Source organism: Sceloporus occidentalis, unplaced genomic scaffold, assembly GCF_023333645.1.
Source record: "Sceloporus occidentalis isolate IW3139 unplaced genomic scaffold, rSceOcc1.0.p SCAF_3, whole genome shotgun sequence".
In the NCBI taxonomy this organism is placed as follows: Eukaryota; Metazoa; Chordata; class Lepidosauria; order Squamata; family Phrynosomatidae; genus Sceloporus; species Sceloporus occidentalis.
This window is the reverse complement of record NW_028316983.1, coordinates 186,454,642-186,472,786: the sequence shown is the minus strand read 5'-3', so window position 1 is coordinate 186,472,786 and position 18,145 is coordinate 186,454,642. Positions and strand designations below refer to the sequence as shown.

At 38.0% G+C, this 18,145-nt stretch overlaps 1 protein-coding gene across 3 annotated transcripts in view; it reads right to left on the bottom strand.

Annotated features, from left to right (window-relative positions):
- The window catches only part of MYOM1 (myomesin 1), a 104,434-nt gene that overhangs the window by 57,021 nt on the left and 29,268 nt on the right, over positions 1-18,145 (bottom strand). For all 3 annotated transcript variants that reach the window (XM_089517109.1, XM_089517110.1, XM_089517111.1), the window contains 5 exons: positions 17,074-17,287; positions 14,801-14,958; positions 8,323-8,415; positions 727-815; positions 549-614 (listed from right to left, as the gene is read on the bottom strand). In XM_089517109.1, coding sequence (XP_089373235.1) covers positions 549-614; positions 727-815; positions 8,323-8,415; positions 14,801-14,958; positions 17,074-17,287 — 620 coding nt within the window. The remainder of the gene's footprint in view (positions 1-548; positions 615-726; positions 816-8,322; positions 8,416-14,800; positions 14,959-17,073; positions 17,288-18,145) is intronic.

Here is an 18,145-nt window from a genome sequence, read left to right as displayed (position 1 = left end):
AAAAATACTTTGCCTATCTAGTCTTAACCTAAAAGTCTACTATCAGAATAAAATCAGAATCAGAATGGAAGGCCATAAAAGCTGCATGACTGAAGATTATTTACAAAGAGACAAAAGTGAACCGTCCTTTCCAAGAACAACCAAAATACATTTGAAATGCTTATCATAAGATAGTATTTTAAGACATGTTGTTTAAAATGCCTGGAAGCAGCTTCACCATTTCCCCCCCTCCCATAGAGCATCGCAACAGACATGTTTCTTTCTCTCCTTCCCATGTCCTCTTCGCTACCCAAAACTTTGCTCTGAAGTATTTCCCAGCCAGCTCGAGAAAATACTGTTCTAAGGATGCACAGATAAATCTGTTTCTGTCAGTGGATGTCCACTTTTGGAACTTAGCCATTAAAATTACAGAAGAGTTTCCTGTTTCTGCTGCCTGTCTCTCACTGCTCAGGCTCCTGAAAAGAGATAATTAAAACTTCCAAAACCAGATGCTACTAAATCACTTTCTTGGGCTTACTCATATAGAATCTGATCAATTATTAACTTACAGCTCAAAGGGAGTGTGACAGTTCCCGCATGAAAAAAACTTTCATCAAATTCTCCTTTCTTGTATCCTAGGGAAGAAAAGGGCAAGAAGTCTTTGGAAACGGTCCTGTGGTCTTAAGCATGTAATTTTTAGCATGTAATACCAAAACAATTTGAAGAATGCATTTGTGATAAACATACTCTTGACCACCAAAGATGCATAGGCTGACAGCTCTCCCTTGACATTCATAGCGGAAGCACGATATTGAGCAGTGTCTTCAAAATCACATCTGAAAAGAATTGAGGAGCAAGAATAACATCAATGTCACAAAAAAGTGATGCTTTTCTGTGTTATACATTTAAAAGAAATATTCTCCCACAAAATTACTAGCAAATTGTTGCTCAAGGTTGCTAAACATGTTTTAAAGAATACATACATGACATGTATTCAAATAAATTCAAATAAATTACATGTGTTAGTATTAAAAATGGCTGCCAGAAGGTTGATTGCTTATTGTAGAACTTATGAGTGAGAGGAATAAGTACACTTATGATAAATGTTTTTAGAATAGATGTGGTCTAGAACAGGCAATATCATTTTTAAAATGACAGTTTTCAATTGTCCAATTAAATAGCATGGATATCCACAGCATGGATATAAATATTTTTATTAATGTATTTTTACATTTTTTTATTTATGCTTGGATACTCACTAGTAACTAAAATGCCTATTCACTTTTACAGGATATTTCAGCAGATTGTCACTCCCCTACTTCCAACATTTCAACAGCATTCTTACACTAATACATGCAAGTAAACACCTCACATTTTGCATTCTGTCTTGCTCACTCACGCAACAAAAATACAGAGAAGAGTTGTACTTATTCAGCTGAGTTCAGATTTTGCACATGTGAAAGAATTGACAAATTTTATTTAGTAGACACAAGATGTAAGCTAACATCTTTCAGAGCTATGGAAGGGTAGCAGGAATCACGTCATAGGAATACAGCACAGTCGTTAGAGCTGGTAAAAGGGGAGAGTGCTGGAATATTATTGAAGGGTTCAACAGAAAGAGGAATGAGAAAAGCAGCTGTTAAGAGGGTTTGTCTTAGTTCTTTCAGCCTTACCTCACGTTCTTAAAACTTCATCTTTGGAACAAATTTCTCCACTAAAGCAGTTTCCTGTATGGACATATTTTTCTTCATGGAACAATTTGGTTTGGTTTATAGGGCAGGGTTGTCTTTTCCCAATGAAGAAACAGGACAGTATGCTGCATTGTGCTAGCATTGTATTTTCACTGTGTCTTTTGTCATGTCCACTAATATCCCAGTCTTAATTATCAATAATATACTGATTATATTAGGAATTGAAATCTCCTGAGCTCTGTTTGGTGAGAAGTCAGCACCATATTAGACTAAGCAGAGACCACAGAAGACACTTTGTAATTCACAAATTATTTTAAATTTCACTTGAGACAATGTATAGTGTTTTTTACTGAGAAAAAAAGTCAATGATAAACAATAATTTTCTTTCACTGCATGGAAACAATACAAGAAGAGACATATTAACAGCTTGGATGCCAAGTCAACCATTTGTGTGTGAGCAGAAATAATTTCCACTTGTGCATAGCAGAGCTGTCATCAGATCCTAATGCCCTCAACTGTGCCAAACTGCATATCATTCAGGGAGAACCTCCTGACATTTCTTTTGTCCTAAGGAGAGAGAAAGGGCAAAGGAAAGTCCCTTTGTTGTTGTTGTTAACTGTCTTCGAATCAATCTCGATCCATAGCAACCCTGTGGATAAGGTATCTCTAAGACTTCCTATCCTCTATTGCTCTGCTTAGTTTCTGCAAATTCATATCTGTCACCTCCTTAATGGAATCCATCCATCTAGCCTGCGGCCTTCATCTCCTTCTACTTCCCTCCACCTTTCCCAGCATTACTGTTTTTTCTAATGAGTCCTGTCTTCTAATTATATGTTCAAAATATGACAGCCTATGTTTTGTCAGTTAGCATGATAGATCTAGATAGATAGATAGATAGATAGATAGATAGATAGATAGATAGGCACAAACTCAATGAAATCTTATTTATTCACAGTTTATCAACGCAGATGGGCTAAAACTGCCAACTTTTAGGAAAAACCGGCCAGAAAAGGAGTAGAGAAAGTCCGCTCTTTGCTGTCATCGCATTTGGGAATGTGGCGGCAGCCTGAATTGAGACTGGGACCATGTGGTCTCCACGGCCCCATGCCAATTGGGGTAGGAGCAGCCTCTGGTCTCTCCTTTCACCCCATTTGCATGACCCCATAGTTTTTCCAGAAAGTAGTCTTCATAGTTAAAAAAAAATTAAAAGTCAATAAATTTCAGAGTCAGTCCAGGAATACAAGACTCTATTGAAAGACTGAATGTATCAGAGGAAGGCTTTGGTGAAAGAACTCATTACACATACAGAGTGTAAATCATGTCTGGCATAAGGGCAGTGTCAGCCTAAAAGGCCTGTTTAGCCTCACTGTTAGTGACTAGTAAGTACTCAAAAGTTCTATGATCTAGTTAATGGAAGTGGAAAAATTGTATTTTCAAATCCCACTTTCTGAGTTGGATTAGGACCTACCAGGAAAACAAGATAAACACGAAAAAAGCAATTATAACTGCTTACATAATGACCTCCTTCCTAATAATGATGCTGTAGAAATTGTTGGACTGAGTGACTGTAAGTTTCTTCCTCAATTGTAAGCCATGAATATGTCACAATATTACATTATATGTGGATATACTTTGTTGAGAATTTAGAGGGTGTTTAGAAGCCAGACAGTAAAACAATTATTTAGTAAAACTTATAAAACTCATCAGCCTTTTTGGGTGAAAACCATACTTTCACCAACTTGGTACCTTCCAGATGTATTGGGTCTAAACTTTCATATCTTTAGAGTTCTTATATAAAAGATATCTAGAAGACAATAGGTTAGTGAAAGCTGTTGTGAACAATGATAGACACGAAATTCTATTCCTTGGGCTGTCTCCGACCACATTAACCATGCAAGCATTGTTCAAGAATCCATCAACATGAACCACTTACAACTGATATTGATTTGTGGTTTCTGTACTCCTGTCACTTCTCCTGCTATGCCAATTTTTAAATATGCCATTACAAGATTACATTAAAGATGGATAAGGAAACAGAGAAGTGGTTGGAAGAGGGAGGTGCTGTGCTCAGTCTCAAGTTCCAAAAACAGATTATGTTTTGTGTAAGTGGTTAAAATGTTCTGAACATCTCTTACAGCTATAGTAACCTTCTCTTAAGTAACCTCCAACTAATTGTGCAAAACATCACTATTTAGGTATATAATTGGGCATAATACTAAACGTCATGTAGGAGAACACTACTGGTGCAAGGTCCCTTTTACTGCTAACTGCCATGGAGTGGATTTTAACACAATACGAGGGGAACTAGATTATTTTGCAGGCAATGCAGGAGAATACAATACAACCCAGCTGCTTTAACCTTCTCCATTCTGTGAAGAAAAGGGTGATAACTGAGAAAGCAACAATTTTACCATTCATTTTGTTTAAAATATACAGAATTAAATTATTAAATATTCACATCCAAATCACAATTCTATATCAAAGGACCCTGGAAAAAATTAGATTATTTATAAAATGGGCTTCCTAATATTAATTTACTCTCGCTAATAAAATTTGTCTCATCAAGCAGTTACGCAAAAGTCAGATAATTCCCATCACCAAAGTAAGTTTGAGAATAAGGAGATCTGAAGACAAAGTTTACATGTTTTATTGGCAACCTGCAATCTTTCTATCAGTTCTGCTACTACATGCTACACAAAAACATTTTTTAAAAAATCTCACTTGAGGCTTAGGAGAAACTCTGAGTTCATTCACAGAAGCTGTAAGGTACTTTATTATTTATTTATTTATTTAGCGCTGTAGATTTGCACTGCGCTGTACATAAAAACAATAAATATATAAGAGTAAACCTACCACATGTGTGTGCGTGTGTGCAAACATTAAATTATTAATATATGATGAGTGGGAATTTTTCCTCAGAGTAAAGAAGTTGCATCTTCATGACAACCTACACATAACATTTTGTTACTGGGAAAACATAATTCTTCTTCATTTCATCTAGGGCCTGCCTACGTGACATGAGTGGTGATGGGCAGCTTGTTCTTCTAATGCCTATGATAATTTTAAATAATATTTTTAAAGTCTAAATTATTTAATATTACTTTCTTCTCCACTTGCTTTATCATTTAGTGGTATAACCCTATGAAACAAAACAAAATAACAAAAATAATGTAGTCACAAAGTAAACTTTTCCTTAAATATAGGACTATTTAACTAACTTTTCCTTAAATAGGAGCTACTCTGAGGAAAAATAGGATACTCTTTTTGGTGTTTCACATCTTACACCACCCCTTTGAATTTTAAGTCTGTTGTACTCCCTGCAAAGAGTGGCATGATGCTTTGAAAGGACACTGCTCCACTACTGCCATGCTACTCAGAAGTAGAAGTAATATTTTCCTTTACACAGGAAATGTATTACATTTCCGTATTCGTAAACTATCCTTACCTTATTTCCATAAGAACAAAAAAAGAAAAAAGAAAAGAAGCCAAAGGTATGTCCAACTGAATGTGTAAAACCAAAAACATCTGAGGAGATCCCATGGTTTCCATGGTCTCCTAAACCAATCATAATAGGAAGTCCTCAACATTCATGCTGTTCTCCTCCAGAACAAACAGCAAGGTCACCATGTTCAGATTTGTTTGGGACTTTTGGGCGGTGAAGTGGGTAGTACACCAAGAGAATCCCTGTCCTGACACAACACCCAGTTTTAGAAACACACATTCAAAGGCTGGTGAAGACAGGATGCAAAACCTCATTAGGGTGATGTTACCCAACAGACCATGATTATTCGTATCATTCCTCAGTTTAAGCTTGCTGGTGTACAGAAAATCCTGGTGGACACAAATGAACTAATAACCCCTTCATATGGCCCAGTCTTTAGGATGCATAATACATGCCAGGATGACATGTTTATCCCTAATCTAATCCTGGGAGGCAGATCTTTTCTCATTTCCTCAACAAAAATTTCAAGCCCACAGGTCTATCATACAACATATTGGGATGACCGAGAGATTGCCCATAAAGCAGGATAACCAACTATACAGTCAGATTGCTTTTTCTTCTGTCACCTCATCAGACCTCCACCACATTTACCTCCATACCCATTCTATCAGTGACCACACCTGGCTCTCAAAGACACATACTCTCATCTTTCCTTTTTCAGAACCAAAAGAACTTTCATGGCTGTAGTAAGCAAGGGAAGAAAGTCCCATTGCACTGAAGCTGCAGCAGCAATATAACATTTGATTTAAGCCTAAATGTGTGTGTTTGTGTACCTTCAATCAACTGTCAATTTATTATGACCCCATGAATTTAATAGGATTTTCTTACATAATGAATTTTTAATTTTTAATGGTTTAACATTGACTTCCTTTGAAATATATCCTACAGCACCTGGTATTCCTTAGTGGCCCCCAATGAAGTACCAGCCAGGCCTGACTCTTCTTAGTTTCCAAAATTAGATGGGATCTGGTACCTTCAGGGAATTTAGACCTCATTATAACTAAGAAATAATAAATAAAACAGCAGAGAGAGCATGTGAACCTAAAACACCATCCAGAGTTTTTTTATACCACAAAACCATGGTTTGGCATTAAGGCAAACCACTATGAAGGTGAATGTTTCACTGATCTTTTGAATTAATATGGCTGTTCTTAAAATGCAGCATAAGGTCAAATAGGGTTAGATGTAATAATAAGCTGTTATTATTTTGTGTTGTCCATCACTGATGTAAGTATTATGAGTTGTATCACTACCTAACTACAAAAATTTGAAGGTCTTACATTTTTTTCTACAACAATTACATCTCTTTTTTAGATGTTCTTATTTTGGTAGTAGAAGGAGGGAAAAGATAACAAAATCTCAGTAATGCAGGAAAATAACATTTACACGTGATAACAAAGTATAACAAAGTTATACGACTCTACATCAGTATATGTATTTGAGATTGCATTTTAACAGAGGTGTGCAAAAATGTGAATTTAAGGAACTCAGAAATATGAAAATAAAAGGGTTTCTAGAACTATGTCCTACCTACCACACAAAAACAACCATCTCACACTCTAAAGAAAACTATTGAACTACATCATAAAGAGAACAAACCCTTTTTAGATAATATTTTGTATTTTCTGCCAAGGGTTCAAAGACCAGAACCAGATATCTGAAAGCTACCTTTCTGCCTTTGTTGGCATTACTAGTTTGCTGTCAAACTCAGCAGTATAGGTGATTTAAATGTATTGTGATTTAGGTGGCATCTTTTACTCTGGTATCAAATTAATCAAGTAAACCTGTAGTATTCTTACTTTCACCGAGTATAGCTTTTGTATCCTAAGTATCCTATGCATATTTACTGGGAATAACTCAATTTGATTGGATTTAAATTGGTATTCTGAAAGTGGGATCCTTTTGATCTCCCAGATATTCTGGTTTACAACTCCCATTGGTCATGCTGGTGCATCTTCTGGGATATGAAGTACATAACACCTGAAGTTTTAAAGTTTCCCCATCCTTGCTATACACCCTAGGCTCACATAATGTAAACTGTTGCAGTTCCTAAATCCTATAGAGTACTTTTTACTAGCTTTTCATTACAGCACCATCTCCTTTATGGAAACATTATAGAATAACATGTGTATATTAACTCTTTGATCATATTACACAATAATCACACCTTTTAATGGACTCAAATAAATATCATTTTAGTAGCTCTGAAAAATGATTATTGTCCCAGTAGGTAAAAGAGAACTGAATCCAGATCTTCCTCCCACATTTTCCAGGGTTACATCCCATAAACATATACACGTTTTGTTCTTCTAGCAACAGCATCCCAGAATATGTAGCTTGAGCAGGATTGGCAGTTTTCTTTGTGGCCCCTGTAGTCATGGGAAATCAGAATATGTGAAAGTCCCTAGACCAAGAGGATCTGTTGCTGGTTAAACATGCACGTGGCACCTGTTCCAGTAAGACATGAAGGGATCATAACATTCTTTACAAAATCAATACTACAGAATAATAAGAGAGCTGGTCTGAGGGTGTGAAATATCTGTGATTCAGGTGGCTTTGAAGGCTCAAATCTTAGGCAGACCTACATTCTTATATCAAAATTACATGACACATATAAAAATTATAACATTTCTGAAAGCTGGTATTAACAACCACTATGGAGCTGTATAAATGCAAGGTCACACAAATATTAACGAAAGGACCCCCTTTCCATAGCCAGACTCATTAAGACAAAAGGGGTAAAGACATTGGAAATTGACCATTTTTCTCCATAACCCTAAAACTCAGAGCTTCAGTTAGGTTTAAACTACAGGAAAACACATGCCTCGATATTATATAGACAACAATGCCAGGTGAATTAATTAATCATTATTATAATAGAAATAGACTGAGCCCATTACATCTAGCCCAAGGGGACAACCATTAATTGAAGCCTCAATACAATTATAACCTATGCAATTTAATTCAATTTCCGAAAAAGATTAAAAACCAGAATGGATTCGCTCACAGCAGATTCATCCATTTGACATAGGTGGCTTTATACCACCACCTTCAGAGAAGCACACACATGCACACATATATAATGAAAATTACTACACAATTCTAAATTACTACAGAAAATATTACTTAAGTTAAATGCTATTCTCTTACTTGTTAATTTCCAAAGAATGCATCCCATAGCGACCTTCAATGACATACTTGCCAGGATGAGCATGGACATTGATGGGAACATTGTTTTTATACCTATGAAACAAAGCAAATGAATAATCATGAAAAAAGTAATATACAAATTAATAAATCCCAATAAAATTGCATCACATTCTTGTGGTATCAGCTGTTCAACTGAGAATGGAAAGTTAAGTGATTAAATCCAGCCACCTGCTTCACATTCTGAACAGCTGATTGGGAGTATTTAAAGCATCTAACTAGTAATACACATGAGAAGAAAAATTGGGAAGGGGGAGACTGCATACACAGCAGACATTTATTCATATAAATATCTGTTTAGAGATAGTCTCAAGTCAGATGAGTGAAGCAATGGATTGAATCCAGATTTGGTTGTATTTAGGTATGATTTAGGTTAGTCATTACTAACAGCATTAAGAATCCAGAAAAACTTCCATCAGTGGAACTGGGAGGGAAATTATTCCATTTCCTACACCAGAGGCTACAACCTCAAAATCTGCTCCATAGGGCTAGAGAACACTGCAGATCAGATTATCAGATGATACGGATGATTTCAGAATGGGAAGGAGGTGGGGAAAGAAAGTTCTGTTGTGCTAATGGATGACTGCTGCTACCATGTTGAATGCCAGCCATGACCCCTATTTATTTCAGTGGATTTGCCCATAATGCATCTAGCCCAATCAGTATAGTGAAACCTTAATTTCTTATATTATCTTGATATCAGTCACGGATGCATTCAATTTGACATCTTCGAAATTTGGCTACTTCTTTTCAGCTACTTCTATTCCTCCACCCTCACTCCTTTGGTATTCAGCATGCAAATTGAGAATTCATCTAGACAGGTTGGAGGTGTCAGCTATCACCTGATGGAGCTATCACAATTCTTGAATGTCCAGATGGCTGCTGAGTTAACCATCTGGGTGGTTGGCTAATGTCATCTTATTCTGGATAAGGAGAATCTAGCTTTGTCACTCATGACCTGATAATGACCAGGATGAACCTGTCTCTGAAAAAAGCTCTCTGTGGACCTGCCTTTTTAACAATGGAAACTACGACTGATCTAGAAGAGGGCAGCAACTGTTCTAATTAAGATATAATGCACAAAGTATAATGGTTTGAGCTTTTAACTAGGACACTGGGAGACCAGGGTTCGAATTGCAGCTTGGCCATTGAAACCATACTCAGTAACCTAGGGCAAGCCACATACTCTCAACCTCAGAGGATAACAAGACCAACCCCCCCCCCCCAAAGAAACTTGCCAAGAAAACCCTATAGATAGAGTTGACATAAATCAGAAACAACTTGAAGGCACATAACAACCACAGCACGTGTCCACTTTCAAACTGGTTTCTGAACACAATTCAAAGTGCTTGTACTCAAATTTAAATATTCTGTAGCCAGGATACCTAACATTTGTTGTTGTTGTTGTTGTGTGCCTTCAAGTCATTTCCGACTTATGGTGGCCCTAAGATAAATCTATCATGGGTATTTTAGGGGCTGACAGTGCATGAATTGCCCAAGGTCACCCAGTGGGTTTCCTGGCTAATCATGGAATCAAACCCTGATCTCCAGGATCTTGGGTGCAGCTACACTGTAGAAATAATTCAGTTTGACACTACTGCCATGGCTCCATCATACAGAATCCTAGGATTTGTAGTTTTATGAAGCACCAGAGCAATTTGGCAGAGAAGGCTAACAATTTTGCAAAACTATAAATCCCAGGTTTCCTTAGGGTGGAGCCATGATGTTAAGCTGCATTATTTCTACATCTATAGTCCAATACTCAAAGCACGACACTACCCTGACTCTCATTTACTCTCTCTCATTTGAAACTGCCCATTTACTTAACAACCTTCTGCTTTGTTTCTCCTCATCATTTAAGGTATAGTAGGCGATTACACAAGACAGGACCTACTCAGTAATGGCACCTAGATAATGGGAAATTTTTCCCCAGGAGGACTGATCTGACTTCCTTAATTATGTTAAGCAGCATTAAACTCTCTCCTTTTGTTCAGACTTTGGAGAAACTGGTCAGCTGATATTTTTTCTCATTAACGTTTATGGTCTGCAGATACTGCTGTTATGCTACAATTAGGCTAGTTTTCATTTAACATATTTTACAGTATTTTGATTTATTTCAGTTATAGATCATATGATGGAGATACAGACATCTATACATGTGAAATAAATTTTGAATATTGCACACAACAGATCCATTTTCTTACTTTTGATATACTGATTTTTCCTGCAACAAGAAATAAAGAGTGACAGCTGAAATTGTTACATTAAAGCATGTCATTTTTCCATTTGATAAAAAACAAAACAAAAAAAGAGAATGAAAAAGAAGTAATGTATTAGTGGCACAATCCATTTTGATAAACAATGAAGTGACACCATGTGGACTGTATCCAAATGTATTTTTTGCTCTTCCAGAACAAAGTCATAACTAACATTGCTTCTTATATATCAGTCTTCAGCATCTGTTTTGAAGAATGAAAAGCAGCATACCCACACAAAGGTGCATGTGTTAAAAAATAAATGGTGCTAAACTGAATTCCAAAGCCAAGAGTTGGAGCTGTTAGCAGATTCTGTACTATTTAGCATTTGCACTGAATTAACAGTTACAGTATGGGCATAAAACAGCGAAGGAGGTGAGAAAAAAAAAAAAAGCACATCACTTTTAAACGGCAGTTTTGGATCTTCCACATGCTGATGTGTGCCCTCTTCCTTGGAGGGAGCAAGGAACAGTTCAGAGACAGCAACACTGAGACTACCCTCCTCATCTTTTTCCCTCTGCATCATATAGTGAAGGATATCCATGGTCTATTTAATGAAGCTTGTAGGGAAGCCATGATTAACCCAGTTAAACAGGCTTGCATGAGACCAACCTATGAGCTGCCTATGGCCCCTAGCCATATTTGTCAAGCCCCTCAAGCACCCAGGTGAGGAAAATGAATATTTGGATTTAACACACAAATAAATATATGTTCATATATAGATATGGATTGCATGTACAGCGCTGTGTAAATTTACAGCGCTTCATAAATAAAGGATAATAATAATAATAATAATAATAATAATAATAATAATTGTGTGTGTGGGTATATATGAAGCAAGTAGAAATAAAATTAAGAGTTTAGGCTTTAGATAGGCCCCATATAAAAGACAGGAATGGTTTTTAAAATACACACCACATACACACATCCTCTGTAAAGAGTGTTTGGACCTCAGGCCCCAGATAAGAAGATGGTTACCTTTTAAATTCTTCAACCCTTGCAAAACATCTTTTAATAATGTGCCGAGAATACAGACTCAATGTTTTTTTTTTTTGTTTTTTTTAGTTTAAGATAAAGGAATAGCTAGCACTGAAGTTGTAACAATTTGGGGTGTACAAGCTTCAAAGCAACACACATTCTTTTCAGCTGACAGACAAGGCCAACAAGATAAATAAAGAGGTGGGAGTTTTTGGAGGAGAAATCACAAGCTTAGGCTATAGTTAACTGCAACAGATTTCACTTTTTCTAAAAGGTAAACTAGAGTTCAAGAGATTTTCTCTTCTGAGCATGCCTAATGAGGTTTATGAATATTAGTAACACACCCATGAATCTATAATAACTAATTTAAAATTTTAAATGGACATGCATTGTATGAAGTAGTATGAAGAAGGTGTGGAAAATACATATGTAATGGGAGTTTCTAAAAGTTTGTATATCAGCTAATGAAAACTGAGATAAAGAAAACTGCAACAGAAAATGCCTTATAAATATTGTGTAAAACTTGCGACAGGTAAGACTACTTGCCTGAGACACCCCTTTTTGCAAGACTGTAGCTAATAAATTGGAAATGTGCTGCTTCATTTGTTTTGTCCTGATTAATTTGATTAGGTACTTTGGTACTTAGAAATCTATACCTCACACCATGACACCAGGGACCTCTTCAATTCCTTTATGCTAATTTTGCAGATGATTTTAACTCCCCAAATCACTCCAAACACCCAAGAATTACCTGTAATTGCAGCAATTTGTTTGTCTTAACCCCCATCTTTCCAAACCCTGAAATGATAGCCAAAAATTGCTCCCAAAGAACTGATGTGATGTCACTTTTGGCTTTTTTTAAAAACTCCCCGACTTCAAAAAAGTGCTGGCTGAGCGAGTCTTCAACCCGGGGTGCAACTGGGCAGTGGCATCCCGGCTAGATAGGCACCGATTTAGGTATGATAACATCCGGGGACATCCTGGATCCTGAATTCAAGCTGGAAGAGGTAAGATGGCTTACTTGTTAATGGCATAAGCTTCCTAGATTTCAGTATTTAGTGCTGACTGAAACAAATTCTCTGCTATTTTGCCTTGAAGAGGATGTTTTGACTTAGGAGCTTATCACACACACTTTTGTTGCCGTTCTGGGCATGGGCAGGGGACATGCATGGCCAAGTGAAAATGGAGTTTATCACATGCTAAACTCTTGGTAAAAAAGCAGCTCCTTTTTGGTCCTGTACAGACTGGCCTAAAAGGCTGGTCTGGTGACGGAGTTGGTGCATCGTGTCCAGATGATGCACACCCCGACTCCACCCCTGGGCACCATGATGCTGCGTGCCGCTCCACATGGTGCATGGCATCATGGTGCGTCTGGCACTGCATCCATATGACGCAGCACTGAAGGAGCGCCATATAGCTGCTCTGCCACAGCTATAGCGCCCTTTGCACGGCGCAAAGAGGCACCACTTTTTTCTGCTTCTTTTCGTGCCCTGCAAAGGCTAGATCGGGACTGCAGTGTGCGGTTGCTGCAGCCCCAATCCGGCACACAAAGGGGCGGCTGCAGGCCGTCTCTTAGGGGCAGTCTGTAGAGCTCCTTTGCACCCTCAAAAGGGCAGCATAGCCACAGCGGCATGGCTATATGGTGCTCCTTTGGCATTGCATCGTGTGGCACCATAATGCCACACGCCATGTGGAGCGGTGCACGGCATCATGGCGCCCTGGGGGTGGAGTCGGGGCATGTGTCGTCTGGACGTGACGTCCCGACTCTGCCCCAAGTCTGGCCTTCCAGGCTGGTCCGAACAGGGTCTATGTTATCTCTAATACTCTTTATTCCTTTGCCTCTTTGTGTTAAGGTTCAGAAGGAAAGCAATTATTTGGCCTAAATCTAAGGAACCTGTTAAATTAACACAGGCGTAAATTCCACTTATTCAATAGTCTACTCTAGGATTTAGGCCTTTGTGACCAGAAATAAAAAGTCCCAGAAATAAAAGACTATTTAATCTGATATGCAAAAGTCCAGGAGGGGCAAGTCATTTGCTAATCTGGGACTGTAAGGCTCTCACTATAATGATGTGCTAACACTTTGTGCATATGTTCATGGTGTCAAATAACTTAGAGCTTCTATATCCCCCCTCCCCAGTGATATTTAGTGATGCTAATAAAGGATTAATTTCACAATATAATACAAGAATTTATTTGAAAGAGCCCACAGAAGCTTTTGCATTTACAGTATTTATCACTTCTCCATGCTCACACAAGTGCTGTTTGATTGGAGCATGTGAATGACACTTGCTTAACAAGGGATGAATGAAGGCTGTCAGATCAGGTCCATTGTATTTCATATCCCAGAGCAAAACACCTGTTCAGAGCCCGACCTTCATTCTTTCCAATGGTCTCTAACTGCATACAGTGTAAATTTATGCCTGTTTAGTTGAAAGTAAGGCTCAGTAAGTGCAATGTTCCGAAGAAAACATGCTTAGAATTGCTGACTAAATAGCCAATAGAATCCCAATGTTCAGTAAATTATTATATTTGGAATCTCTGCTTATGTCTTTCTACATTTATATAGCATTTATATTTGATTTAATTTAATGTAACATCAGTTTGCACATGTAAAGCATGTAATTTATATACCTTTCTCCATTAAGACACAGTAGGAAGGCATTTTGATTCCATTTTAGATTTTATGTACTAAGTTATCCTTGAATATTTTTAAAATGTGTATACGCAAAGAGATGGAAGATGACTCCATATGTGTACTGCAACTCCCATACATGGATTGTATTGAATACAATTGTCTTTTGCACATGAATTTACAGACCCTTCAAAGAATATATATATATATATATATATATATATATATATATATAAAATCTAAGATATTCAAGCCCTTTTCACAATGTAGCAAGAATAAAAACCAGATGCAGATTATCACATATGTGCTTGTCCTGAAATTCAAAATGAGAAATAAAATAAACATGTTTAGCAGTGTGAATGGTTTCATACACAAACAAAGCTAATTGGGTATTGACCAAAGATAATGATTAACAGACAGAATAACTTTTCTGGGCATCAATTTGATTATCTCTTTCAGTAAAATATACAACTAGCTTCATTTTTATTTTCCCTATTTTAAAATGCACATATATAATCAACAATTTATAATGTGGATAAAGAAGTGGGCCTACCATGTAAGACGAGGTTCTGGCCAGCCAGTCACAGTGCAGTGAAATTTGACATTCTGTTTTTCCCAAATAGTGTGTGAACGAGGCTTAATAACAAATTCTGGAGCATGTAGCAGGCTATCTTCATTCAGTTTTCTGTGAAATTCCTCTGTCTCTCTTAACTGGAAGGCAAGGATTTCATCTTAAAATTTATCATCTGGACACACTGTAGTTTCATAATAGAGAAGATAGATTCTTTTGTCTAGTGCAATATATATTCACAATGACAAACATACACATGTGTAGGAATGCATTCTTTCATCAGTGCTTGTTTGGTCAATCTGTGTGAGATCAAAACATGTGGGGAGAGGGTATGACTCTGACATTGTCATGTCCTAGATTTTTTTTTTTTACTTAAAAAAAAATCAAACAGTACTCTTATGTTCAAACACTGCAGATATTTGTATCCATCACATTTTAACTACTAAAAGTGAAGTGTTCATATGGCAAGTAATTATGCAATCCAAGTGATCTCCCTGTTTGCCAGTCCCATACATTACCATAGCAATATAGGTACAGGACTACATGGAAGCAGAGGTTTGGGTAGGGAATGGTATAACAATTGAGATGCATCAATTTAGCCACATACAAAAAAGGCGGCCGGGGGGGGGGGGGGGTTAAATCAAAGTGCTCTGGTCATTTTTATGTCACATGATAAACACTGCTTAAAATGGGATGCAATAGAATTTCATCCCATTCCTCTTCAGAGTGCATAAAAGCAAGCTACTTAAAAAGATCTAATTTGAAACAAAATTACTGTATATATTTGACTATGAGTTGACTTCAGTCAAGGGCACGTTTTGGGGTCAAAATTATGGATTTTGATATGACCTGTGGATAAATTGAGGGTAGAACTTAGGGACATGTGTTTAGGCGTATATAACAAAGGATCTAAAGGATGAAGTAAAGTAAAATAATGCCAAATAAATTACAAAATTCCAGCAGGTTACAACTGTTTGTGCTCACATTAATGGCCGGATGGAGGAAAGGGGTATCATATTTACATTGAGCTGTGGATAAGTTCACTCAAGTTTTTTGGGTTAATTTTTTTGACTAACATTTCTAGACTTATGCATGAGTATATACAGTATGCTGTTTTTATTTTTCTCCCACTCCAGCCTTGAGCCTGGACTTAATTGTGACAAAGGCGCGTTACAGACCGCCCCTTAGGGGCGGCCTGTAGGCGCACCTTTCCCCGCCGGATCGGGGCCTCAGCGGCCAGAGTGGCAGTTGCTGAGGCCCCGATCTGCCGCTTTCTGGGCTGCGGGGAAGCGGCAAAAGGCCCTTTCCCCGCAGCCTGGAAAGGGGTGTCCTTGGGGCTTCAAGCCTCAAGGACACCCCGCGGTGGCGGGGAGAAGGAGAAAGGGGCCGTTTGGCCCCTTTCTCCTTTGGTCCACTGGGCACAGCCGTCTGAAGGCTGCGCCCAGCGGACCAAACCAGGAAGGAGCTCCGAAATGGAGCTCCTTCCGGGGTTGCGGAAAGGGCGCCGTAGGCGCCCTGCCGCGTCCCAAATACGTCACAACCGCGCCGCCTCGTTTGGAGGCGGCGCGGCCGTGATGTATCGATGATGGCAGATGTGTGGAACGGCCACCGCCATTTTGTGCACACACAGCGCGCACTAGGGTTAGGGCGGTGCGGAAGCACCGCCCCGCCTTAACCCTAGTACACTCTCTGCGCGTACTTTTAAGCCCATGTGTAACGGGCCAAAGAATGACAGAGATTCATCCATTCATCTGATGAAGTCTGTTCTAGGGCACAAAATGTATTCCTTCAGAACAGTGTGCTAATTTTTTTAATGCCACAGGGCTCACTCATTGTTTTATGACAATGAATATAGCCAGTGTATACAAAATGACAGATATACATAATGATAAAGAAAAGAACTGTTTGTGGTATGTTTCAATGTAAGTGTTCGTATGATGAATGCTGAGATTTTAACATTCCTTGGAGTCCTCTAAATCTGTTAAATTACAGTATTTCCTACAGAAATCATTCTGTTACATATTTAAATATCAGAATTTAAGGAACTATGGTCATAATCTAGCCATACAGAGGCACTTTTCTGTCCTACTGATCTCAGCAAGCAAATTAAGAACATGCTTCATTTTTGCTGCCTCTGAAATCATAAAAGTGCTTAAGTACAGAAGCATCATGTCCCGTTGTTGGCAGTACTTTTACCCCTCTTTCCCTCCAAAAAAAGACCCATCATCACTACATAGATGAACGTGATTTAATACCGTTTTCTTTAGAGACATTCGTTCAGCTGTCTCTCGGATTGCTATTTTTCTTGATTTCTTCTCATGTGTTTCTTCTTCTACAGAAGATGACTTTTCCTTATGGACTGAAGTAATTCCTTCTCCAGTTGCCATAAGGTTCCTTCTGGCAACATATGCAGCACTTTCCTTAATTCTTTCTTCTTCAGTGTCTGTAATCCCACTAACATAGGTTTGTCTGCAACCATAAGAAAAAAAATAATAATCACACATTGGTTAGATACTTTTGTAACATAAAAACATGTTAAATCACTTACTATTTAACGTTAGTTTAAATTTCAGATATACAACCCCTTAATGTCATTTTAATCTGAAACAGAGAAAGGCAAATACAGGAAAGCAACAGGAAGTCTTCAACTAATCAAAGTTGTACACTGGTTGGATCCTAATTTAGGTCTTTTTTGCAGTGGACTTATGTAGTGCAATAGAGGTTTGATAGCAACAGGAAAGAGTGGGGCTTTTTGCATGAGGTTACTGCTGTTCCATCTTCCTCCTGTAATTCCAGGGTTATTTCTCAAAACAAAATTCCATTTTCTTTTTCCTGGTACAAAACAAAATCTAATTTGTGTGCATCCTCATTAGGACTCTGGTAGTTCCAGATGGCTGTGTCCTTGCTATGTGGTGATGTGGCTCTGAAAGTAATGCCACACTTTATTTCCTGTTGGGAATGTGGGAGTAAGTATGCCTATCATGGATGTGCCCTTAAGTTGTCTCTGACTTATGGCAACCCTATCCTAGGATTTTCTTGGCAAGATTTATTCAGAGGTGGTTTACCATTGCCTTCCTCTTAGGCAGAGAGTGACTTGCCCACAATCACACAGTGAGGTTCCTATGGCTGAGCAGATACTCAAACCTTGGTCTCCCAGAGTCCTAGTCTGACAGCCCACTATACAATGCTGGTTCTTCTTAGTCTTACACTTCTTTATATCTGACCAGTCCTGAATTCAGCCTTACATTTTCACCATTGTCAGAGTAACACATGGTTTCTGTAAAAATCAATAATACTCTGATGTTTTCAGTTTATTCTGAAAATCTG